This window comes from Coregonus lavaretus (assembly GCF_964263955.1).
Source record: "Coregonus lavaretus genome assembly, chromosome: 23".
Classification (NCBI taxonomy): domain Eukaryota; kingdom Metazoa; phylum Chordata; class Actinopteri; order Salmoniformes; family Salmonidae; genus Coregonus; species Coregonus lavaretus.
This window is the reverse complement of record NC_140010.1, coordinates 8,217,338-8,242,745: the sequence shown is the minus strand read 5'-3', so window position 1 is coordinate 8,242,745 and position 25,408 is coordinate 8,217,338. Positions and strand designations below refer to the sequence as shown.

The 25,408-nt window shown below is 42.3% G+C and overlaps 1 protein-coding gene across 1 annotated transcript in view; it reads left to right on the top strand.

Moving 5' to 3' along the window:
• Positions 1-25,408, top strand: part of LOC311098852 (protein unc-13 homolog A-like) — a gene marked incomplete at both ends in the record, with an annotated part of 75,291 nt that overhangs the window by 43,868 nt on the left and 6,015 nt on the right. Inside the window, 18 exons of the mRNA XM_084139419.1 lie at positions 1,829-1,872; positions 6,939-7,017; positions 7,563-7,574; positions 7,820-7,897; positions 10,282-10,501; positions 12,129-12,356; positions 12,668-12,809; positions 16,374-16,543; positions 16,940-17,055; positions 19,081-19,244; positions 20,324-20,477; positions 20,940-21,008; positions 21,582-21,671; positions 22,738-22,872; positions 23,411-23,538; positions 23,917-24,002; positions 24,336-24,462; positions 24,591-24,687. Coding sequence (XP_083995545.1) covers positions 1,829-1,872; positions 6,939-7,017; positions 7,563-7,574; positions 7,820-7,897; positions 10,282-10,501; positions 12,129-12,356; positions 12,668-12,809; positions 16,374-16,543; positions 16,940-17,055; positions 19,081-19,244; positions 20,324-20,477; positions 20,940-21,008; positions 21,582-21,671; positions 22,738-22,872; positions 23,411-23,538; positions 23,917-24,002; positions 24,336-24,462; positions 24,591-24,687 — 2,139 coding nt within the window. The remainder of the gene's footprint in view (positions 1-1,828; positions 1,873-6,938; positions 7,018-7,562; positions 7,575-7,819; positions 7,898-10,281; positions 10,502-12,128; positions 12,357-12,667; positions 12,810-16,373; positions 16,544-16,939; positions 17,056-19,080; positions 19,245-20,323; positions 20,478-20,939; positions 21,009-21,581; positions 21,672-22,737; positions 22,873-23,410; positions 23,539-23,916; positions 24,003-24,335; positions 24,463-24,590; positions 24,688-25,408) is intronic.

Sequence of the window (25,408 nt, the reverse complement as noted above, 5' to 3'; positions counted from 1 at the left end):
ACAAAGAAAGGCTCTAGGTCTCTGTAGAAGTGATTTCACAGTTTACTAGGTCAAATTTAGCTCTATGACTTAGGGAAGGAATGAGCGGGAGAGGGTGGGAGGGAGGGAGAGCGAGAGAAAGAGAGAGGGGGTGGGAACGAGAGAAGGAAAGAGTGAAGAGGATAAAGAGAGATAAATGGAAAGAGAGGAGAGAGAGAAGGATGAATAGATATATGAAAATAGAGGTAGAGAGAGAGTGGGGTCTGTGCAGTTTTAAGAACATTCTCTGAGGTCTGAGGTAGTCATCAGTGGTGGAAATGGTCTTCATATCTCTGTTAGGGGGCTCGGGGCATCCTCCCCCACAAGGAAGAAGAAATATTATTTTCCAGCTAAATGCTGCACTCTAGTGCACTCCGGACATGCTCTTCAGGGCCGGCCTGCTCATTAGGCAGGATTAGGCGTCAGTTTATGGTGGCAGATTGACGAGGGCGGCATTTTCTGAGCTAAACTGACCAAGACGCACTTCCAACAACACATAAAACCTCACATAATTCTGCCCAAAAACAATGACAATTTCTCTCAACCAGTGGCATGTTTTTTTTTAGGTGAGCACTGTGATAAGCAGTGCCCACTTTGTCAAATATTTCACTTGTCCATTCCCAGCGCGCCTTCCCAGCTGTGGTGCTCTAGTAATATTCTGTCAAAAAATTATCTAACATAAATAGCAGATATAGCAAATAGTAGAAAGGGTATGTGGCTTTTTCTGTAGCCAACAGGATGGAGATAACATGTATGACAATGGAATGAGACTGAAACTTTTTACATCATGCAGGTTTCTCTGATCAAATAACCTAAATGGTGCCCAATCAAATATAAAATGCTCTAATAAACAATATATCCCAAAAACAGGACAGGTCAAAGTAAAATGGACAATATGGAATGGACAATCATGCTACTGCTGTCCAGGAGTTTCACCCCGTGGGCTAAATTGTCATGATCAGTGGTTTCAAGTTCGTATCCATACATTTTTTACGAGCTGATCATAGCGAAAAAGAAAATACTTCTGCATTTCCTGCTGTGTAAACACATTGCAAATAGGCTCAGGATAACTCCTCCTGATAAAGTTGGGTAGCTGATATTACATTTGAGTCATTTAGCAGACGCTCTTATCCAGAGCGACTTACAGTTAGTGAGTGCATACATTTTCATACTGGCACCCCGTGGGAATCGAACCCACGACCCTGGCGTTGCAAGTGCCATGCTCTACCAACTGAGCTACACCGGGCCCTATTTAGAGCTTAAATAGCCAAATTGATTAGTCACAGGAATCAGGACTAATAAAGCCAATGCAACGGCCTGTTTTACAAATGGTGGGCCTACTACATGGTTGGGCATTCATAACATTCCATTGTGGCCGACATGATAGGCTACACCCCAGTAAGCACTGACCGACGCTGACGCCTTTTGGACGTCTTTTCTTGGTCCTGTCCGTACCAGTCTTGATTTCCACGTCCACGGACGTTGGTTTTTGGTCCAGTCCGGACCAAATCTGAACCAATCATAGACGTCTATGTTTGGTTCAGATTTTGTTCCGGTCTGGACCAGTCTTGATTTGGCCCAAATTACGTCTTTTCAACTTTCATTCAGAATCGAAAATCAACCTAACTTCATCATCTGGAAAAATACGTATTTTAGACATCTTTTTGACATAATGGCCAGGACCGGCCCTGATGCTCTGCATATGGATGAAGCTTTCAAAACAGTAACTGTACTCTTCACTCCCTCCTCCTCCCTTTCTTTCTCTCTCTCTCTCTCTCTCTCTCTCTCTCTCTTCCCCCTCTCTCTCCAGGCACGAGGAGAGACATCCAATTCCTTGTGGTTTGGTAAAGGAGGGTGAGTTATCAATCACATACAATAACTCTACCACTTACTCAGTGCAGTTACCACAATGAGATTTGAATTGGCATACTTACAGTAAATGCTGTTCTAAATAGCATAGTATTACAATGATCAATAAATCAATGATTGCCACTACTGTAAACATGTAACACTGTAAAGTGTAAATGTTCAGATTTTCCTCTTAAAAGAGAGCCTATCTCAGATAGTTTCCTCCGCTGGCCCCAGTCCAGTGAGTATTGACTGGTTGGCTGGGTGCCCTGAGTGGACTGGCAGCTCATTTGTAAATGAGGCAGACCTTAGTGTGACCGCTAGCGGCTGCCTACAGAGTAACCAGCCCAATAACTGCACAGTCAGTAAGCCAAATACACATCTGGGTGCCCATTCATTCAGGTGGATGATTTCATACATAGAAGTTTGTAATGAAACTGCCAATGAGTCCTGGTCAACTGGGATATATTTTTCACTGGCCAGGAAGTAACCACCCTCTCAAGGGCTTTATGAATAGAATAGACAAGGACAGGAGAGGATAATTATTAGATTATCCGGATTTAAAAAGTAAATAGCAATAAAACATCTGGAGCATCAGTGTCATCAGTTCACTTTAACAAAAAAGTCTAAACTTCCCAGTAGCAGCGGATATAGTTCTGATTAGTATACAGTATCTGAGTATATATATATAGTTCTGATTAGTATACAGTATCTGAGTATATATATAGTTCTGATTAGTATACAGTATCTGAGTATATATATAGTTCTGATTAGTATACAGTATCTGATTATATATATATAGTTCTGATTAGTATACAGTATCTGAGTATATATATAGTTCTGATTAGTATACAGTATCTGAGTATATACATACAGTCGTATGAAAAAGTTTGGGCACCCCTCTGAGGCTGCATAATAATTTACTCTGTCGTCACAGAAAATGATCACAGTGGCATGCCATTCCTTTTCTAATAAAAGCTGAGTACTGGGGTATTGTCCAGACAACATTTTTAGTGTAGTAATATTAATTTGTATGAAATTAAATCAGATGTGAAAAATAGGCTATGCAAAAATTTGGGCACCCTTGTCATTCTGTTGATCTGACTACCTGTAACTACTTACATTTAAGTCATTTAGCAGACGCTCTTATCCAGAGCGACTTACAGTTAGTGAATACATATTTTTTTTATACTGGCCCCCCGTGGGAATCGAACCCACAACCCTGCCGTTGCAAACACCATGCTCTATCAACTGAGCTACATCCCTGCTGGCCATTCCCTCCCCTACCCTGGACGATGCTGGGCCAATTGTGCGCCGCCCATGAGTCTCCCGGTCGCGGGCGACAGAGCCTGGATTCGAACCAGGATCTCTAGTGGCACAGTTAGCACTGTGATGCAGTGCCTTAGACCACTGCGCCACTCAGGAGTACTATTACTTAGCACTGATTAATTGGAACACACAATTGGTTTGGTGAGCTCATTAAGCCTTGAACTTCATAGACAAGTGAATCCAATCATGAGAAAAGGTATTTAAGGTGGCCAATTGCATGTTGTTGTTCTCTTTGACTCTCCTCTGAAGAGTGGCAACATGGGGGCCTCAAAACAACTCTCAAATGACCTGAAAACAAAGATTGTTCAACATTATGGTTTAGGGGAAGGCTACAAAAAGCTATTGCAGAGATGTAAGCTGTCAGTGTCCACTGTGAGGAACATAGTGAGGAAATGGAAGACCACAGGCACAGTTCTTGTTAAGGCCAGAAGTGGCAGGCCAAGTAAAATATCGGAGAAGCAAAGGCGAAGGATGGTGAGAACGGTCAAAAACAGCCCACAGACCACCTCCAAAGACCTACAACATAATCTTGCTGCAGATGGTGTAACTGTGCATCGTTCAACAATTCAGCGCACTTTGCACAAGGAGAAGCTGTACGGGAGAGTGATGCGGAAAAAGCCTTTTCTGCACACACGCCAGAAACATAGTCGCTTGAGGTATGCAAACGCACATTTGGACAAGCCAGCTTCATTTTGGAATAAGGTGCTATGGACTGATGAAACAAAGATTGAGTTATTTGGTCATAACAAGGGGCGTTATGCATGGCGGCAAAAGAACACAGCGTTCCAAGAAAAACACTTGCTACCCACAGTAAAATTTGGTGGAGGTTCCATCATGCTGTAGGGCTGTGTGGCCAGTGCCGGTACTGGGAATCTTGTTAAAGTTGAGGGTCGCATGGATTCCACTCAATATCAGCAGATTCTTGGGAATAATGTTGAAGAATCAGTCACAAAATTGAAGTTATGCCGGGGCTGGATATTTCAACAAGACAACGACCCAAAACACTGCTCAAAATCTACCCGGGCATTTATGCAGAGGAACAAGTACAATGTTCTGGAATGGCCATCCCAGTCCCCAGACCTGAATATCATTGAGAATCTGTGGGATGATTTGAAGCGGCCTGTCCATGCTCGGCAACCATCAAACCTAACTGAAGTGGAGATGTTTTGTAAGGAGGAATGGTCCAAAATACCTTCATCCAGAATCCAGACACTCATTAGAGGCTATAGGAAGCATCTAGAGGCTGTTATTTTAGCAAAAGGAGGCTCTACTAAATATTTATGTGATTTTTCTGTTGGGGTGCCCAAATTTGTGCACCTGTCTAATTTCGTTTTGATGCATATTGCACATTTACTGTTAATCCAATAAACCTAATTTCACTACTGAAATATTACTGTGTCCATCAGTTATTTGATAGATCAAAATGAAATTGCTAATCCAAACACCCAATTATTTATAAATGGAAATCATGGAAATTGTCAGGGGTGCCCAAACCTTTTCATACGACTGTAGTTCTGTGATACAGTATCTGAGTGTATATATATATATAGTTCTGAGATACAGTATCTGAGTATATATATAGTTCTGATTAGTATACAGTATCTCAGTGTATATATATATATATATAGTTCTGAGATACAGTATCTGAGTGTATATATATAGTTCTGATTAGTATACAGTATCTCAGTGTATATATATAGTTCTGAGATACAGTATCTGAGTATATATATAGTTCTGAGATACAGTATCTGAGTATATATATAGTTCTGAGATACAGTATCTGAGTATATATATAGTTCTGATTAGTATACAATATCTGAGTGTATATACAGTGGGGGAAAAAAGTATTTAGTCAGCCACCAATTGTGCAAGTTCTCCCACTTAAAGATGAGAGAGGCCTGTAATTTTCATCATAGGTACACGTCAACTATGACAGACAAATTGAGATTTTTTTTCTCCAGAAAATCACATTGTAGGATTTTTAATGAATTTATTTGCAAATTATGGTGGAAAATAAGTATTTGGTCACCTACAAACAAGCAAGATTTCTGGCTCTCACAGACCTGTAACTTCTTCTTTAAGAGGCTCCTCTGTCCTCCACTCGTTACCTGTATTAATGGCACCTGTTTGAACTTGTTATCAGTATAAAAGACACCTGTCCACAACCTCAAACAGTCACACTCCAAACTCCACTATGGCCAAGACCAAAGAGCTGTCAAAGGACACCAGAAACAAAATTGTAGACCTGCACCAGGCTGGGAAGACTGAATCTGCAATAGGTAAGCAGCTTGGTTTGAAGAAATCAACTGTGGGAGCAATTATTAGGAAATGGAAGACATACAAGACCACTGATAATCTCCCTCGATCTGGGGCTCCACGCAAGATCTCATCCCGTGGGGTCAAAATGATCACAAGAACGGTGAGCAAAAATCCCAGAACCACACGGGGGGACCTAGTGAATGACCTGCAGAGAGCTGGGACCAAAGTAACAAAGCCTACCATCAGTAACACACTACGCCGCCAGGGACTCAAATCCTGCAGTGAAACCAACATAGAACTTTTTGGTAAAAACTCAACTCGTCGTGTTTGGAGGACAAAGAATGCTGAGTTGCATCCAAAGAACACCATACCTACTGTGAAGCATGGGGGTGGAAACATCATGCTTTGGGGCTGTTTTTCTGCAAAGGGACCAGGACGACTGATCCGTGTAAAGGAAAGAATGAATGGGGCCATGTATCGTGAGATTTTCAGTGAAAACCTCCTTCCATCAGCAAGGGCAGTGAAGATGAATCGTGGCTGGGTCTTTCAGCATGACAATGATCCCAAACACACCACCAGGCAACGAAGGAGTGGCTTCGTAAGAAGCATTTCAAGGTCCTGGAGTGGCCTAGCCAGTCTCCAGATCTCAACCCCATAGAAAATCTTTGGAGGGAGTTGAAAGTCCGTGTTGCCCAGCGACAGCCCCAAAACATCACTGCTCTAGAGGAGATCTGCATGGAGGAATGGGCCAAAATACCAGCAACAGTGTGTGAAAACCTTGTGAAGACTTACAGAAAACGTTTGACCTGTGTCATTGCCAACAAAGGGTATATAACAAAGTATTGAGAAACTTTTGTTATTGACCAAATATTTATTTTCCACCATAATTTGCAAATAAATTCATAAAAAATCCTACAATGTGATTTTCTGGAAAATGTTTTCTTATTTTGTCTGTCATAGTTGACGTGTACCTATGATGAAAATTACAGGCCTCTCTCATCTTTTTAAGTGGGAGAACTTGCACAATTGGTGGCTGACTAAATACTTTTTCCCCCCACTGTATATAGTTCTAAGATACAGTATCTGAGTATATATATAGTTCTGAGACACCGTATCTGAGTATATATGTAGTTCTGAGATACAGTATCTGAGTATATATGTAGTTCTGAGACACCGTATCTGAGTATATATGTATTTCTGAGATACAGTATCTGAGTATATATGTAGTTCTGAGACACCGTATCTGAGTATATATGTAGTTCTGAGATACAGTATCTGAGTATATATGTAGTTCTGAGACACCGTATCTGAGTATATATGTAGTTCTGAGATACAGTATCTGAGTATATATGTAGTTCTGAGATACAGTATCTGAGTATATATGTAGTTCTGAGATACAGTATCTGAGTATATATGTAGTTCTGAGATACAGTATCTGAGTTGCCTCAGGTGTGTGTAACAGTATGGTGGTTTTACCTGCTCAGGGTGGGAGAGGTTTTGTACAGCATCGACAGCATGCCTGATCTACGCAAGAAGAAAGGCCCTTGCCTGGTCAAAGACCTGGTAAGAGACCACACAGACACATGAAATTAGGGATTACCATTCTGCAGAGGATGTTGTGACAGGAAGTCTATAGCCATGGCTCTCACTGTGGCACCCTCTGCCTGAGTCATGTAGGTGAATTGCTGACAGCCAAATAGAGGGAGAGAATAGAATACATTAAAGCCTAAGAGCTGTTTGAGGTCAGAGTAGAGCATGTCAGAGAGCATTAACACACACACAAAACAGACTCACACACACTTATTTACATACACACCCTCTGCCCCCTTCCAATTTCTTCTGTATCTTATATCAAATCAAATCAAATCAAATTGTATTGGTCACATACACGTGTTTAGTATATGTTATTGCGGGTGTAGTGAAATGCTTGTGCTTCTAGCTCCAAGAGTGCAGTAATATCTAAGAAGTAATATCAACATCTATCTCCTGCCACTCCATGAGACATGAGTAGAAATCAATATTATTTTTGAAATTCTGATATGGTGCTTGTTTACTAACACATATGTTCCCTTTCCCCCTCCCCTTGTCTCCCTCCTCCCATCGTGCAGTTACAGGCCATGGTGAGTCCCTGTACCAGTCTGCTGGTGTAGCACCAAAAACACTTGAAGCTCTCTTGTAATTGTAATACCCATACTTCAATTACCAAGGCTCATATTCATGTATCATTTACACTCTCTCTCTCTCTCTCTCTCTCTCTCTCTCTCTCTCTCTCTCTCTCTCTCTCCCTTTCTCTCTCTCGCTCTCTCTCTCTCTCCCTTTCTCTCTCTCGCTCTCTCTCTCTCCCCCTTTCTCTCTCTCTCTCCAGTCTATGGCCTCTCAGAACGCTCGGAAGGCTGGGATCACCACGGCGATGGCCTGCAGCACTCTCGGCAACGAGGACCTGGTGGGTCACATGACCTCTGACCTATGACCACAACCTGTCTCAGCACGGCTATAAATATCCATTCAGTTCAATTATCATTTCAGTCAACTTCATTAGTATTATCCAAAGGGGTAATTTTCACTGGCTGAGCATAACACTTAGTAAAGATCTAGCCGACCACACATTTTATTGCTGAGATGCAATTGATTTATTAAACAACTGAGGTTTTTGGCAGCTAGCTGACTTCGTCAGCCATGTATAATTAATACCATACTCCTCCCTCTGCCTCTCTCTCACTCTCTCTCTTTATCTCTCTCTGCATCTATCTATCTATCTATCTACAGTGGGGAAAAAAAGTATTTAGTCAGCCACCAATTGTGCAAGTTCTCCCACTTAAAAAGATGAGAGAGGCCTGTAATTTTCATCATAGGTTCACGTCAACTATGACAGACAAATTGAGATTTTTCTTTCCAGAAAATCACATTGTAGGATTTTTTATGAATTTATTTGCAAATTATGGTGGAAAATAAGTATTTGGTCACCTACAAACAAGCAAGATTTCTGGCTCTCACAGACCTGTAACTTCTTCTTTAAGAGGCTCCTCTGTCCTCCACTCGTTACCTGTATTAATGGCACCTGTTTGAACTTGTTATCAGTATAAAAGACACCTGTCCACAACCTCAAACAGTCACACTCCAAACTCCACTATGGCCAAGACCAAAGAGCTGTAAAAGGACACCAGAAACAAAATTGTAGACCTGCACCTGGCTGGGAAGACTGAATCTGCAATAGGTAAGCAGCTTCGTTTGAAGAAATCAACTGTGGGAGCAATTATTAGGAAATGGAAGACATACAAGACCACTGATAATCTCCCTAGATCTGGGGCTCCACGCAAGATCTCACCCCGTGGGGTCAAAATTATCACAAGAACGGTGAGCAAAAATCCCAGAACCACACGGGGGGACCTAGTGAATGACCTGCAGAGAGCTGGGACCAAAGTAACAAAGCCTACCATCAGTAACACACTACGCCACCAGGGACTCAAATCCTGCAGTGCCAGACGTGTCCCCCTGCTTAAGCCAGTACATGTCCAGGCCCATCTGAAGTTTGCTAGAGTGCATTTGGATGATCCAGAAGAGGATTGGGAGAATGTCATATGGTCAGATGAAACCAAAATATAACTTTTTGGTAAAAACTCAACTCGTCGTGTTTGGAGGACAAAGAATGCTGAGTTGCATCCAAAGAACACCATACCTACTGTGAAGCATGGGGGTGGAAACATCATGCTTTGGGGCTGTTTTTCTGCAAAGGGACCAGGACGACTGATCCGTGTAAAGGAAAGAATGAATGGGGCCATGTATCGTGAGATTTTGAGTGAAAACCTCCTTCCATCAGCAAGGGCATTGAAGATGAAACGTGGCTGGGTCTTTCAGCATGACAATGATCCCAAACACACCGCCCGGGCAACGAAGGAGTGGCTTCGTAAGAAGCATTTCAAGTTCCTGGAGTGGCCTAGCCAGTCTCCAGATCTCAACCCCATAGAAAATCTTTGGAGGGAGTTGAAAGTCCGTATTGCCCAGCGACAGCCCCAAAACATCACTGCTCTAGAGGAGATCTGCATGGAGGAATGGGCCAAAATACCAGCAACAGTGTGTGAAAACCTTGTGAAGACTTACAGAAAACGTTTGACCTGTGTCATTGCCAACAAAGGGTATATAACAAAGTATTGAGAAACTTTTGTTATTGACCAAATACTTATTTTCCACCATAATTTGCAAATAAATTCATTAAAAATCCTACAATGTGATTTTCTAGATTTTTTTCTTCTAATTTTGTCTGTCATAGTTGACGTGTACCTATGATGAAAATTACAGGCCTCTCTCATCTTTTTAAGTGGGAGAACTTGCACAATTGGTGGCTGACTAAATACTTTTTTTCCCCACTGTATCTATCTATCTATCTATCTATCTATCTATCTATCTATCTATCTATCTATCTATCTATCTATCTATCTATCTATCTATCTATCTATCTATCTATCTATCTATCTATCTATCTATCTATCTATCTATCTATCTATCTATCTATCTATCTATCTATCTATCTATCTATCTATCTATCTATCTATCTATCTATCTATCTCTCTCCAACTCCCCTCTCTCTCTCTCTCTCTCTCTCTCTCTCTCTCTCTCTCTCTCTCTCTCTCTCTCTCTCTCTCTCTCTCTCTCTCTCTCTCTCTCTCTTTCTCTCTCTCTCTCTCTCTCTCTCTCTCTCTCTCTCTCTGTCATTCTCTCTCTCCGTCTCTCTCTCTGCATCTCTCTCTCTCAATTCAATTCCATTTCAATGTAATGTATCTCTCTCTCCGCCTCTCTCTCTCCCTCTCTCCCCCTCCTCTCATTCTGTAGAAGAGTCACGTTTATAAGAAGACTCTACAGGCTCTGATCTACCCCATCTCCTGCACCACGCCCCATAACTTTGAGGTGTGGACGGCCACCACGCCCACCTACTGCTATGAGTGTGAGGGGCTGCTGTGGGGCATCGCCCGCCAGGGCATGAGGTGTTCTGAGTGTGGGGTCAAATGTCACGACAAGTGTCAGGACCTGCTAAATGCCGACTGCCTGCAGAGTAAGGAACACGCGTGTACACACAACACACACAACACACACATGGACGCAGACAAACACTCTCTCACACACACACACACTAGGGCTGTGATGATACCTGTGTCGCAATATTTTTTCCATGGCAAAAATGAAAACACGAAGCAGACCTTACTCATTGGTCCTTTAAAAACCTGCACACATATACACCCATAAAAAATCCCTCTCATTACCCCTCTCGCATTACCTTTTTCGACTGACATCCCATTACTCTCCTCCCTTTTTCCTCCCTCTCTTTCTCCCCTCTTCCTTTCCAATTTATCTCCTGAGTAATATGCTGTCATCCCCCCTGCGTCTCTCCTCTCTCACTCCTGGACGTCTCTTCATCCTTTTACTTCCGCTAATTCACATTCCCCAAGGTGGGCTTTTAGCCTAATCCTCCACTGATTTACAGTCTCTGTATCTCCTATCACCCACTCCCCAGTATTCCTTAGGAGCCTTTCATTTGAAGGTTTACCCAAATTCACTCCCTCTTACTGTATATCCTCTCGTCACTCCCTCTCTATTTACTGTATACCAGGGTTCTTCAATTCCGGTCCTGGAGGGCCGAAAAACCTCAGTTTTTCATCCTCTCCTTCTAATCAGGGGCTAATTCATACCCTCTCTTCACTCCCTCTCTATCTCCTATTGTCTATTTACTGTATACCCTCTCTTCACTCCCTCTCTATCTCCTATTCTCTATTTACTGTATACCCTCTCTTCACTCCCTCTCTATCTCCTATTCTATATTTACTGTATACCCTCTCTTCACTCCCTCTCTATCTCCTATTCTCTATTTACTGTATACCCTCTCTTCACTCCCTCTCTATCTCCTATTGTCTATTTACTGTATACCCTCTCTTCACTCCCTTTCTATCTCCTATTCTCTATTTACTGTATACCCTCTCTTCACTCCCTCTCTATCTCCTATTCTCTATTTACTGTATACCCTCTCTTCACTCCCTCTCTATCTCCTATTCTCTATTTACTGTATACCCTCTCTTCACTCCCTCTCTATCTCCTATTCTATATTTACTGTATACCCTCTCTTCACTCCCTCTCTATCTCCTATTCTCTATTTACTGTATACCCTCTCTTCACTCCCTTTCTATCTCCTATTCTCTATTTACTGTATACCCTCTCTTCACTCCCTCTCTATCTCCTATTGTCTATTTACTGTATACCCTCTCTTCACTCCCTTTCTATCTCCTATTCTCTATTTACTGTATACCCTCTCTTCACTCCCTCTCGATCTCCTATTCTATATTTACTGCATACCCTCTCTTCACTCCCTCTCTATCTCCTATTCTCTATTTACTGTATACCCTCTCTTCACTCCCTCTCTATCTCCTATTCTCTATTCACTGTATACCCTCTCTTCACTCCCTCTCTATCTCCTATTCTCTATTTACTGTATACCCTCTCTTCTCTCTCCCTCAATTTTTTCCTCTGTTTTTCTCTTGTCCTCGTCTGTCTCCCTCCTTCATGCCCTCTTTAACTTTTTATTATCTCTCTCGCTCTCTCTCTCTCTCTCTCTCTCTCTCCTCTCTCTCCTTCTCTCTCTTCTCTCTGCTCTTTTCCTCTCCCCCTCCCTCCACCGCTCTCGTTTCCAGGGGCAGCGGAGAAGAGTTCTAAGCACGGGGCGGAGGACAGAACCCAGAACATCATCATGGTTCTAAAGGACAGGATGAAGATCAGAGAGAGGAACAAACCGGAAATCTTCGAGCTCATCCAGGAAGTGTTTAGTGTCGTCAAGGCAATGCACGCCACGCAGATGAAGCAGATCAAACAGAGCGTGCTCGATGGGACGTCCAAGTGGTCGGCCATGATCAGCATGACTGGTAAAAATAGGACTAGGACTGGGATTAAGATTAAGATTGTGATTAGGTTTGGTAGGGGTTGGGATTAAGGTTAGAATTGGAGTGGGTGTTGGTTACTGTCTGGCAGTAGGAACTTCACATCAGTAGACTCGCCTTTGCCAACCGGAGAATAAATTATATTTTCCATGTTTGTATTTGAGTACTTTAGCAGATGCTCTTATACAAAGTGACTTTATGTGCATTCAAGTAAGGAGGCTGAAACAACCATTTAGCTAATACTCTCTGTGTGACGTATGCCCAGAGTCTAATGGTGTGACTGTGTGCCTCTCCAGTGCAGTGTGCCCAGGGCCTCCAGGCCAAGGACAAGACTGGCTCCAGTGACCCCTACGTCACAGTTCAGGTGGGCAAGACCAAGAAGAGGACCAAGACCATCTACGGCAACCTCAACCCTGTCTGGGAGGAGAACTTCCACTTGTGAGGATAGCGAGTGTGTGTTTCTGTTTGTCTGTCTGCGTGCGTGGGAGTATGTGGTTCAAATCATTCAATCGAATTGTTTTCATCAAATGCTTCGTAAACACAGGTGTAGACTAACAGTGGAATTCTTACTTCCCAACAATGCAGAGAGAAAAATGTATAAATAATAGAAAAATAATAACACGAGGAATAAATACACAATGAGTAACGATAACTTGGCTGAATACACGGGGTACCAGTACCGAGTTGATGTGCAGGGGTACGAGGTAATTTAGGTAGATATGTACATATACAGTGCATTCGGAAAATATTCAGACCCCTTGACTTTTACATTACAGCCTTATTCTAAATGTATTAAATTGTTTTTTTCCCCTCATCAATAATGACAAAGCAAAAAAAGGTTTTTAGACATTTTTGCAAATTTACATAGGTATTCAGACCCTTTACTCAGTACTTTGTTGAAGCACCTTTGGCAGCGATTATAGCCACAAGTCTTCTTGGGTATGACGCTACAAGCTTGGCACACCTATATTTGGGGAGTTTCTCCCATTCTTCTCTGCAGATCCTCTCAAGCTCTGTCAGGTTGGATGGGGAGCGTTGCTGCACAGCTATTTTAAGGTCTCTCCAGAGATGTTGGATCGGGTTCAAGTACGGGCTCTGGCTGGGCCACTCAAGGACATTCAGAGACTTGTCCCGAAGTCACTCCTGCATTGTCTTGGCTGTGTGCTTAGGGTCGTTGTCCTGTTGGAAGGTGAACCTTCGCCCCAGTCTGAGGTCCTGAGTGCTCTGGAGCAGGTTTTCATCAAGGATCTCTCTGTAGTTTGCTCCGTTCATCTTTGCCTTGATCCTGACTAGTCTCCCAGTCCCTGCCGCTGAAAAACATCCCCACAGCATGATGCTGCCACCACCATGCTTCACCATAGGGATGGTGCCAGGTTTCCTCCAGACATGATGCTTGGCATTCAGGCCAAAGAGTTCAATCTTGGTTTCATCAGACCAGAGAATCTTGTTTCTCATGGTCTAAGAGTCTTTAGGTGCCTTTTGGCAAACTCCAAGCGGGCTGTCATGTTCCTTTTACTGAGGAGTGGCCTCCGTCTGGCCACTACCATAAAGGCCTGATTGGTGGAGTGCTGCAGAGATGGTTGTCCTTCTGGAAGGTTCTCCCATCTCCACAGAGGAGCTTTAGAGCTCTGTCAGAGTGACCATCGGTTTCTTGGTCACCTCCCTGACCAAGGCCCTGCTCCCTGATTGCTCAGTTTGACCGAGCGGCCAGTTCTAGGAAGAGTCTTGGTGGTTCCAAACTTCTTCCATTTAAGAATGATGGAGGCTTCTGTGTTCTTGGGGTCCTTCAATGCTGCAGAAATGTTTTGGTACCCTTCCCCAGATCTGTGCCTCGACACAATCCTGTCTCGGAACTCCTCTGACAATTCCTTCGACCTCATGGCTTGGTTTCTGCTCTGACATGCACTGACAGCTGTGGGACCTTAAATAGACAGGTGTGTGCCTTTCCAAGTCATTTCCAATCAATTGAATTTACCACAGGTGGACTCCAATGAAGTTGTAGAAACATCTCAAGGATGATCAATGGAAACAGCATGCACCTGAGCTCAATTTTGAGTCTCATAGAAAAGGGCCTGTATACTTATGTAAATAATTTATGTTTTGTATTTTATATACATTTGTTTTATTGTGTGTAGATTGCTGAGGAAAAACATTTAATTAATCCATTTTAGAATAAGGCTGTAACGTAACGAAGTGTGGAAAAAGTCAAGGGGTCTGAATACTTTCCGAAGGCACTGTAGGTAGGGGTAAAGTGACTAGGCAACAGGATAGATAATAAACAGTAGCAGCAGCGCATATGATGAGTCAAAAGAGTTAGTGCAAAAAGGGTCAATGCAGATAGTCCAGGTAGCTACAGTGGCTTGCGAAAGTATTCACCCCCCTTGGCATTTTTCCTATTTTGTTGCCTTACAACCTGGAATTAAAATGGATTAATGCAAGTATCTTGGGGTATGTCTCTATAAGCTTGGCACATCTAGCCACTGGGATTTTTGCCCATTCTTCAAGGCAAAACTGCTCCAGCTCCTTCAAGTTGGATGGGTTCCGCTGGTGTACAGCAATCTTTAAGTCATACCACAGATTCTCAATTGGATTGAGGTCTGGGCTTTGACTAGGCCATTCCAAGACATTTAAATGTTTCCCCTTAAACCACTCAAGTGTTGCTTTAGCAGTATGCTTAGGGTCATTGTCCTGCTGGAAGGTGAACCTCCGTCCCAGTCTCAAATCTCTGGAAGACTGAAACAGGTTTCCCTCAAGACTTTCCCTGTATTTAGCGCCATCCATCATTCCTTCAATTCTGACCAGTGTCCCAGTCCCTGCCGATGAAAAACATGGTGTTCTCGGGGTGATGAGAGGTGTTGGGTTTGCGCCAAACATAGCGTTTTCCTTGATGGCCAAATAGCTCAATCTTAGTCTCATCTGACCAGAGTACCTTCTTCCATATGTTTGGGGAGTCTCCCACATGGCTTTTGGCGAACACCAAACGTGTTTGCTTATCTTTTTCTTGAAGCAATGGCTTTTTTCTGGCCACTCTTCCGTAAAGCCCAGCTTTGTGGAGTGTACGGCTTAAAGTGGTCTTATGGACAGATACTCCAATCTCCACTGTGGAGCTTTGCAGCTCCTTCAGGGTTATCTTTAGTCTCTTTGTTGCCTCTCTGATTAATGCCCTCCTTGCCTGGTCCGTGAGTTTTGGTGGGCGGCCCTCTCTTTGCAGGTTTGTTGTGGTGCCATATTCTTTCCATTTTTTAATAATGGATTTAATGGTGCTCTGTGGAATGTTCAAAGTTTCAGATATTTTTTTATAACCCAACCCTGATCTGTACTTCTCCACAAATTTGTCCCTGACCTGTTTGGAGAGCTCCTTGGTCTTCATGGTGCCGCTTGCTTGGTGTTGCCCCTTGCTTAGTGGTGTTGCAGACTCTGGGGCCTTTCAGAACAGGTGTATATATACTGAGATCATGTGACAGATCATGTGACACTTAGATTGCACACAGGTGGACTAATTTAACTAATTATGTGACTTCTGAAGGTAATTGGTTGCACCATATCTTATTTAGGGGCTTCATAGCAAAGGGGGTGAATACATATGCACGCACCACTTTTCCGTTATTTATTTTTTTGATTTTTTTTAAACAAGTAATTTTTTTAATTTCACTTCACCAATTTGGACTATTTTGTTTATGTCCATTACATGAAATCCAAATAAAAATCAATTTAAATTACAGGTTGTAATGCAACAAAATAGGAAAAACACCAAGGGGGATGAATACTTTTGCAAGGCACTGTATCTGGTTAATTATTTAACAAACTATTTATCAGTCTTATGGCTTGGGGGTAGAAGCTGTTCAGGATCCTGTTGGTTCCAGACTTGGTTAATCGGTACCGCTTGCCATACGGTAGCAGAGAGAACATTCTATGACATGGGTGGCTGGAGTCTTTGACAATTTTTAGGGCCTTCCTCTGTAACCGCCTGGTTACGTCTGACATCATTTCTTCATCTCATAGTGAATGCCACAACTCGTCGGACCGCATCAAGGTACGCGTGTGGGACGAGGACGATGACATCAAGTCCAGGGTGAAGCAGAAGTTCAAACGGGAGTCAGATGACTTCCTGGGTCAGACCATCATCGAGGTCCGCACACTCAGTGGAGAGATGGATGTATGGTACAACCTGGGTGAGTGATGGAGAGGGGGAGAGAGAGGGGTGGACTCAGGAAGTGAGGGCGTTGTGGGAAAGGAGATGAACAGGAAGGATGGCGAGTGAGTGAGTGAATAGAGAAAGAGATATATGAAAGGAATGGGGGGAGAAACACCACAGACAGACAGACAGACAGACAGACAATATATAAGGATAGTGGGAATCAAACCCATTATCCTGGTGTTGCAACTGAGCTATAGAGGATCACAGACAGACAGACGATGAGTGGGTAGAGGAAGAAATTAATAATGATCAGAAGAGAAGAGGGCTTTAGAAGTCAACTCAAAAGACATGTTGATGTGAGTGTGTTGGAGTCCTCTGACAGACAAGAGAACAGACATGTTGATGTGAGTGTGTTTGTGTCCTCTGACAGACAAGAGAACAGACAAGTCTGCTGTGTCTGGAGCCATCAGGATGCACATCAGTGTAGAGATCAAAGGAGAGGAGACTGTTGCTCCCTACCACGTCCAGTACACCTGTCTACATGAGGTAAGACTGACCAGACCAGACCTCACCTCACATACACTTTAACACACTTTCACACACACACACACACATTCACATACTTTCACATGCTTTCACACACACACACACACACACACACACACGCACACACCTAGGGTTGCAAAGCTACTGGTAATTTACCAAAGTTGCAGGAATCTTCAGTAATTTTGGTAATTAAAAGGGAATCTATGGTAGCTTTGGTAATTTATAGTAGATTTATTTTCTTCATATATATTTTTGTATATCTGTGTCCATATTGTCCTAGTGGACCATATGGTTCAAGAGAAAATAGCCTAATTAATGAAAAAAAAGCATCTAATCAACAATGGCATTATTTTCCCAACTTCCACCAGTTTGGCGCAAAAACATTTACAACAAAGACATATTGAAATAAATAACTGTGTAAAAAAAATATTAAGGATATTTCCTGGTGAAACCCTCATATTAAATTAACTGTCCAGTCAAAATCTAACTTTTAAAAGTTCTTATTCTGTTAACTCATACCCAAATAATGTTGTTGACTATACTCGTATTTGTGGCCATAGCATAAATTGGAGAAAAAGCACTTCAGAAATCCCACCTCAAACTTGTATCTCAAACAGTCCATTTAAAAATCGCTTGCTATTTCCTGATAGAACATGATGTAATGTTGGCTCATAGGCTGAGCTGGCCAATCAGCTGTATACTTTAATGTGGGTGTCTCTTGTGTGTGTGTTCAAATATGGGAAGCGTTTGTACATTCACTCTGCCAAAACAGTACACCGTTACAGTCACTCACCCTTCTAGATAACTTGAAACGGTCTAACCAGGTCTTGTGTCTTGAAGTCGCATAGGTTAGCTAGTGCTAGGCAACTTCTTTCGCCAATTAGCTTCAGCCGGCTGGTGTGCTGCGACTGTGGCAAAGTTGGTTTGACTTTGGATAGCCTATCTCCGGGGCTAGTTAGGGACCGTCAATCAATTACACATTTACATTTTAGTCATTTAGCAGACACTCTCATCCAGATGTTGCACACCTTTTAGTTGTCTCATTAAATGCTTTCAATATTTGTAAATTAATTTCTACAATTTATAGTTGGTTTGAGGTTTTTAAGTCATTGAAAGTTGGAGCTATTGACATTTTAAAATATTGTCCCATGTACATTGTGTAATTTACTGATGGTCCCTAACTAGCCGCATAGGGATATCGAATGTCAAACCAAATTGACAATGGGCATTACGATCTGGTCGGGTGAAGCTGCACTCCGAATGTATCATTAATTAGGTGCTGCCAGCTGTGCGCATGTGGGCAGGATTGAAATAAACCCAACCCAAGGAAAGCTATTATGGTATCCTTCATTCTGTGACATAAGTTTTTTTCCTATCATCTCGTAAATCTCCGTTTTGGAAAAGACTGACTTTGTGACCAAAATTATTCTATTTACACTTTGTAGTCAATTTTGACACTAGAATAAATGTTTCTGACTCATATCAATGCCACATAGGCTGTTTTCAAAAGGAGAAGTTGGTTTTTAGGGGCAGTTGCTCTTTAATGACCGGTATATGCCCACAACATTCTGTGGTTGGGGTGCGCCCAAACCATTCAAACACAGAAAAGCTGCTTTTTAACATACTTCATTACCAAAACTATTTCACTATTGTAATTTATTATAGGTAATGTTTCCTAGAAATCTGGAAACACTAGACAGTAACTTTAAGCACCAATGGTATTTACTAAATGGATGGTTTATATTTAGGATAATGTTTTATAACTTTGTCATAATTTTTTTTTAATCATCGTATTTCATTATTTTATATATATTATTTAGGGACAGAGATAATTACAGACACCTGTGATAATCTGAAGTACTGCAAAAGGCCACTAGATGTAATCTTATAAAACAAAAAAATAATGACTTGAAAGCTACCAAAATTCTGGTAGTTTACTGGTACACTTTGAAAGGTTCCTGTAATATATCCTCCCTTTGCAACCCTACACACACCTTTAACAGCCTTTTCCCCCTATGTGTTTAGCACCTGTTCCAGCACACTACAGAGGTGCAGAACAGTGGTGTGGTGAAGATCCCTGATGCTAAAGGAGACGACGCATGGAAGGTGTACTTCGAGGAGACTCCCCAGGAGATCGTGGATGAGTTTGCAATGCGTTACGGAGTGGAGTCCATCTACCAGGCTATGACGTCAGTACCATCACCATTCAGAACACATACAGAGAGTTTGGTCATTGGTTTCAACCAGAGACGTATCTATGAATGTTTGGCTCTTGCTTGAACCAGTATTATTTACCATCACCCAGTGTGTCCGCTCAGACATTCTGTTTTTGACAGTGATAACATCTAGCACCATACAGAATACGATACACTTGAGACTACACTGAGTATACCAAACATTAGGAACACCTTCTTAATATTGACTTGCACCCCCTCTTGCCCTCAGAACAGCCTCAATTCATCAGGGCATGGACTATACAAGGTGTCGAAAGCGTTCCACAGGGATGCTGGCCCATATTGACTCCAGTGCTTCCCACAGTGTCAAGTTGGCTGGATGTCCTTTGGGTGGTGGACCATTCTTGATACACACGGGAAACTTTTGCGCGTGAAAAACCCAGCAGATTTCAGTTCTTGACACAAACCAGTGCGCCTGGCACCTACTACCATACCCCGTTCAAAGGCACTTTGGCTCACATACACAATCCATGTCTCAATTATGTTAAATCCACTTCAATTGATGTCCTCAAGGCTTAAAAATCCTTCTTTAACCTGCCTCCACCCCTTGAAGTGGATTTAACAAGTGACATTAATAATGGATCATATCTTTCACCTGGATTCACCTGGTCAATCTATGTCATGGAAAGAGCTTTATGTTTTGTATATTCATTTAAGGGATAATGCCTGAGAAGCCGGTGTTTGGAGGGTATATTGGCACGGTGTTGTTAGGCCCGAGACGAATTGCCTGGCTGGGCTGATGAGACAGTGGATTGCGCAGTCAGATGGAACAGAGTAAATAGTCATTTTAACGTCATAGATTTAGCCGGTGGTAACTTGTGGAATAGACACCGGCTGTATATGTAGGCTACAAACTACACTGGACAGACAAATGACAACAAAAAGTCACACAGCTTACAAAACAGTAGCTGATACACAAACATAAACACCAGGCAGCATTGGTTCCTTACACAGGGGTTTTCTTGCATAGTTCATACCTATTAGTCCTAGTTAATATGAATATACTGTAATTATTATATTGTGTGTGTCCACAGCCACTTTGCCTGCCTGTCGTCTAAGTACATGTGCCCGGGCGTTCCCGCGGTGATGAGTACCCTGCTGGCCAACATTAATGCCTACTATGCTCACACTACTCAGTCCACCAATAACGTCTCGGCATCAGACCGCTTCGCCGCATCCAACTTTGGAGTGAGTTAATTGGTTTATTCGCTTAATGTTTTAAGTTGAGCTTTTCATTTAAGGTATTATTTTAGTTTATATCTATATGGATCAATTAGAAATACCTTCCTAGAGATGATATGCCATGACATGTTGAACTGTGTAGAAAATGTAGGTTCAAAACTGGAACATTGTCCTGAGGGCTCTCTGCCCTAATGCAGCCTCTGGCCCCTATTTTCAAACAGTGGCCAAACGTACATCCCCAACTGCCCAATCAGACTCACCAAGCTAGATCCTGTCCTAGGTTGACATACCATTTTTTCAACAAGTACAGCTGAGGTGATGTTTCCATTTTTAACCCTGTTTTATCTTGTACTGTGTGTGTCTCGTGTGTGTGTCCCTTGTGTGTCCTGTATGTGTCCGTGTGTGTCCCATGTGTGTCCCATGTGTGTCCGTGTGTGTCCCATGTGTGTCCCGTGTGTGTGTGGGTAGAAGGACAGGTTTGTGAAACTCCTAGATCAGCTCCACAACTCCCTGAGGATTGACCTGTCCATGTACCGGGTAATGTCACCTTTGACCTTTCTAAACAGCTATTTTCTTTTACTGTTTATATGATTTCTCTTTTTTGTGTGTGTGTGTTACGCATATTGAGAGATTTTTAAAAGTGTTTCACACAAAGTTCGACTTGACACAAACACTGTCTTATATTCTGTTTTATGTATGGAAGTCATTGTTTTAGTATTTTAGTTGTATTTTAGTTGTAATGTTTTTGTTTGTAAATATCATGTGTGTTTTGTGTAATTTTATTATTCTTCCAATACCATCTGCATGACACTAGGACATTGTATAATTAACATTTTCTCAAAGTTTACATTATTATATTTAACTAAAAGTTGAAGGGCATGAAGGAGGAGATAGAATAGACTGCTACAAAAGTATACTCACTAAATAAACATTACATTCTAAGTTACACAGACCTTCAACAAGCCATGTTTATTTGACCAGTCTTGTGATATCTGAACCAGTCTTTCAAGAACATATCTGTTCCTAACAGTGTTTCGGTGTGTTTCTACACGCTTTTAAAGTATATATGTGTGTTTCTGTGTTTGTAATGGTGTTTCTGTGTGTTTGTAGAATAACTTCCCAGCCAGTAGCCCTGAGAGGCTGCAGGACCTCAAGTCCACTGTAGACCTACTGACCAGCATCACCTTCTTCAGAATGAAGGTAAACAAAACAATACCTCCTTCATCTCCTTCTTCATCTCCTTTTCCTCAAGTCCGAGCTTCTTTCCAGGAAAGAAGCCATATATATGTGGATTCATAGATGGACTTACTTGTTAAGCTAGCTCTTGAGTAGCCTCGGACGACTATCTTGATCTTGTGAGCTTACGTTCTGTTTCGCCACACGGATTCAGTGAAACAAAATGAGAGTGCAACGGTGGATCAGGAAAGTTGGAGGGCTAGGCAACATTTAGCACCAGTAATGGTGGATCAGCCATATACGGTTAGTGTCAGGTTAATGGATAGTTAGTTGAAATGTTGTTGACAGTTATTGAACATCTACAAACCATCTACTTGGGACTATCCAAATAAAGTGTTACCTGACATCACTCTCTGAGGAAATAGCAAGCATTTTTTAAACGGTCTGTTTGAGATAGAAGTTTCAGGTGGGTTTTTTTCTCCAATTTATGCTTTGGCCACAAATACGAGAATAGGATGAGTCAACAACATTATTTGGGTATGTTAACAGACTGTACGCTTTTTAAAGTGAGATTTTCACTGGTCAGTTACTTTAAGGTCAACGGCATCATCAACCTTTTGCAGTGGCCATCAGTCTCCGGACTTTAACCCCATTGAAAACCTGTGGTTTGAATTGAAGAGGGCAGTCCATAAGCGCAGACGAAGGATATCAAGGATCTAGAAATATTCTGGAGGAATGGTCTAAGATCCCACCCAATGTTTTCTCCAATCTCATAAAATATTTTTGAAAAAGGCTCAGTGCCGTTATCTTCACAAGGTATTGAAAACAGGGGTGCCAATCATTTTTACCCTTGTTTTTTTAGGATAACAAATATTACTTGTTAAACAAAATCTCTTTCTCTGAGCAATTGTATTAATATAAAATAATATAATTTTATTCTATTTTTGAGCATACAACATATCTCAGTATTCATATGATTTATTTTATACAGATCTTTTTTGCTCATCTTTATCAAGGGTGCCAATGTTTTGAACCTGACTGTATGTTCTAAAGCTAAACTAACTGACCTCTGACCCTCCTGTGTGATCAGGTCCAGGAGCTGCAGAGCCCCCCAAGGGCCAGTCAAGTGGTGAAGGACTGTGTCAAAGCCTGTCTCAACTCCACCTACGAATACATCTTCAACAACTGCCACGAACTCTACAGCAGAGAGTACCAGACAGACCCCGTGAGTGTGTGTGTTTATGTGCATGCGTGCATGTGTGTGTTCACGTTGTTGTGACAAAATTGGGGTGAGCTGTTGTAACTTCTCAAGGGTTATGCTCTGTTCTGTGTTGGACTGTGATGCCATGCTTTTCATAGACTTTTCATAGACACCCCAATACAAGGCCATTGTGTTCTGGAACTGCTGCTTGTATAAATAACTGTTGTGTAACAATATGATTGTATTATTACCTTCCACAATATAAGGGACATGGAACCAATTACTCTGGGAGCTCCTTCCCTGACTGAGATCAGAGAGGGATCTACCTTGCAGCTGCTCGAATGTACTAATGATTCACTATTATAAATTAGTCTCTGCCTAATCTTTGGATCGAGTTTTCCACAACAATGAGTGCATACATCCGTGTGTGTGTTTTTGTGTGTTTGTGTGTTTGTGTGAATGTGTGTTTGTGTGTTTGTGTGCATTTGTGTTTGTGCATTTGTGTGTGCATTTGTGTGTGTGTTTGTGTGTGTGTGTGTCTGACTTTCCTCTCTGTCTCCAGGCTAAGGCTGACGTTCCAGAAGAGCAGGGTCCCAGCATCAAGAACCTGGACTTCTGGTCCAAACTCATCACCCTCATCGTCTCCATCATAGAGGAGGACAAGAACTCCTACACACCCTGTCTCAACCAGTGAGTCTCTCTCTCTCTCTCTCTCTCTCTCTCTCTCTCTCTCTCTCTCTCTCTCTCTCTCTCTCTCTCTCTCCCTCTCTCTCTCTCTCTCCCTGTCCTTCTCTCTCCCTCTGTCTCTCTTTCCCTCCCTCCCTCCCTCTCTCTCTCCCTCTCTCTCTCTCTCTCGCTCCCTTTAATCTCTCTTTCTCTCTCCATCTGTCCCTCTGTCTCTCTGTCTCTCTCTCTCTCCCTCTATCTCTCTCCACTCTCTCTCTCTGTCTCCCTCTCTCTCTCCCTCTCTCGCTCTCTGCCCCTGCCCCTCCCCCTCCCCCCCCCTCTCTCTCTCTCTCTCTCTCTCTCTCTCTCTCTCTCTGAACACTGTTCTCCTGTCCCCTGCAGGTTTCCTCAGGAACTGAATGTGGGCGTGATCAGCGCTGAGGTCATGTGGAACATGTTCGCTCAAGATATGAGATATGCCATGGAGGGTAAGTGTGTGTGTATGTGCCTGTGTGTGCATATGTGTGTCCTATTAATTAATACGTTCCAAAACTCACCCTACCATTCTCTACCATTCTCTACCATTCTCTAATATTCTCTACCATTCTCTACCATTCTCTACCATTCTCTACCATTCTCTATCATTCGCTACCATTCTCTATCATTTGCTACCATTCTCTACCATTCTCTACCAATCTCTATCATTCTATATCATTTGCTACCATTCTCTACCATTCTCTACCATTTTCTATCATTCTCTATCATTCTCTATCATTTACTACCATTCTCTACCATTCTCTACCATTCTCTACCAATCCCAGAGCATGAGAAGAACCGTCTATGTAAGAGTGCTGATTACATGAACCTGCACTTCAAGGTGAAGTGGCTCTACAACGAATACTGCAAAGAGCTGCCCACCTTCCAGAAACGTGTACCTGAGTACCCCGCGTGAGTGTCCTTCATCTCATCTTATTCAGCTCTTTTATATGGAAAGTCCATAGATTTTTGTATTTGGGGGGGGGGGGGTTATCACATAATGAGAGGTTTTTGTGGACCCCTTCTCTGCCGCCTCATAGGTGGTTCGAGCCGTTTGTCATCCAGTGGTTGGACGAGAACGAGGAAGTGTCCAGAGACTTCCTGCACGGTGCCCTAGTCAGGGACACAAAGGACGGGGTAAATTCAAATCTATTTCTTCTCTGAGATATCACAAATAAATTGGCTATGTTTTGTTTTACAGGCCCCTATTTATATGGCATTTGCTAGTCAATACATGGTAAAATTGTAATTATGTAGTTATTTCGCAATAGTTATTATTTATTTGAGATTCATTTAAATTATTTTAAACTCTAAGCTAAAGTACCTTTATACATGAAAAAAAGATACGGCTGGTGTAAGCCTATTAGACAGGTTTTAATATGCAGTTTCACTGTAAAAATTGTAAATGTTGTAAACTCCCAACACAGAAGTTACTGCCCCCTCCCTCCCTCCCTCCATCACGCCCTCCCTCCATCACAACCTCCATCCCTCCATCACGACCTCCCTCCATCCCTCCCTCCCTCCATCCCTCCATCCCTCCCTCCATCCCACTTACATCATGTGTACTTCCCTCATTCAGCACACAACACCCTCTTTCTCTCCCTCACACACAGACACACACACACACACACACACACACAGTCTTGTACAGCTAACCTTGTGGGGACACACAATTCAGTCCCATTCAAAATCCTATTTTCCCTAACCCCTAACCCTAAACCTAACCCTAACCAGTACTCTTACCCTAACCCTAACCTTAACCCTAAACCTAAACTTAACCCTAACCCTAAAACTAACCATAGCTCCTAACCCTAACCCTTAACGTAATCCTAACACTAATTCTAACCTTAACCCTAAA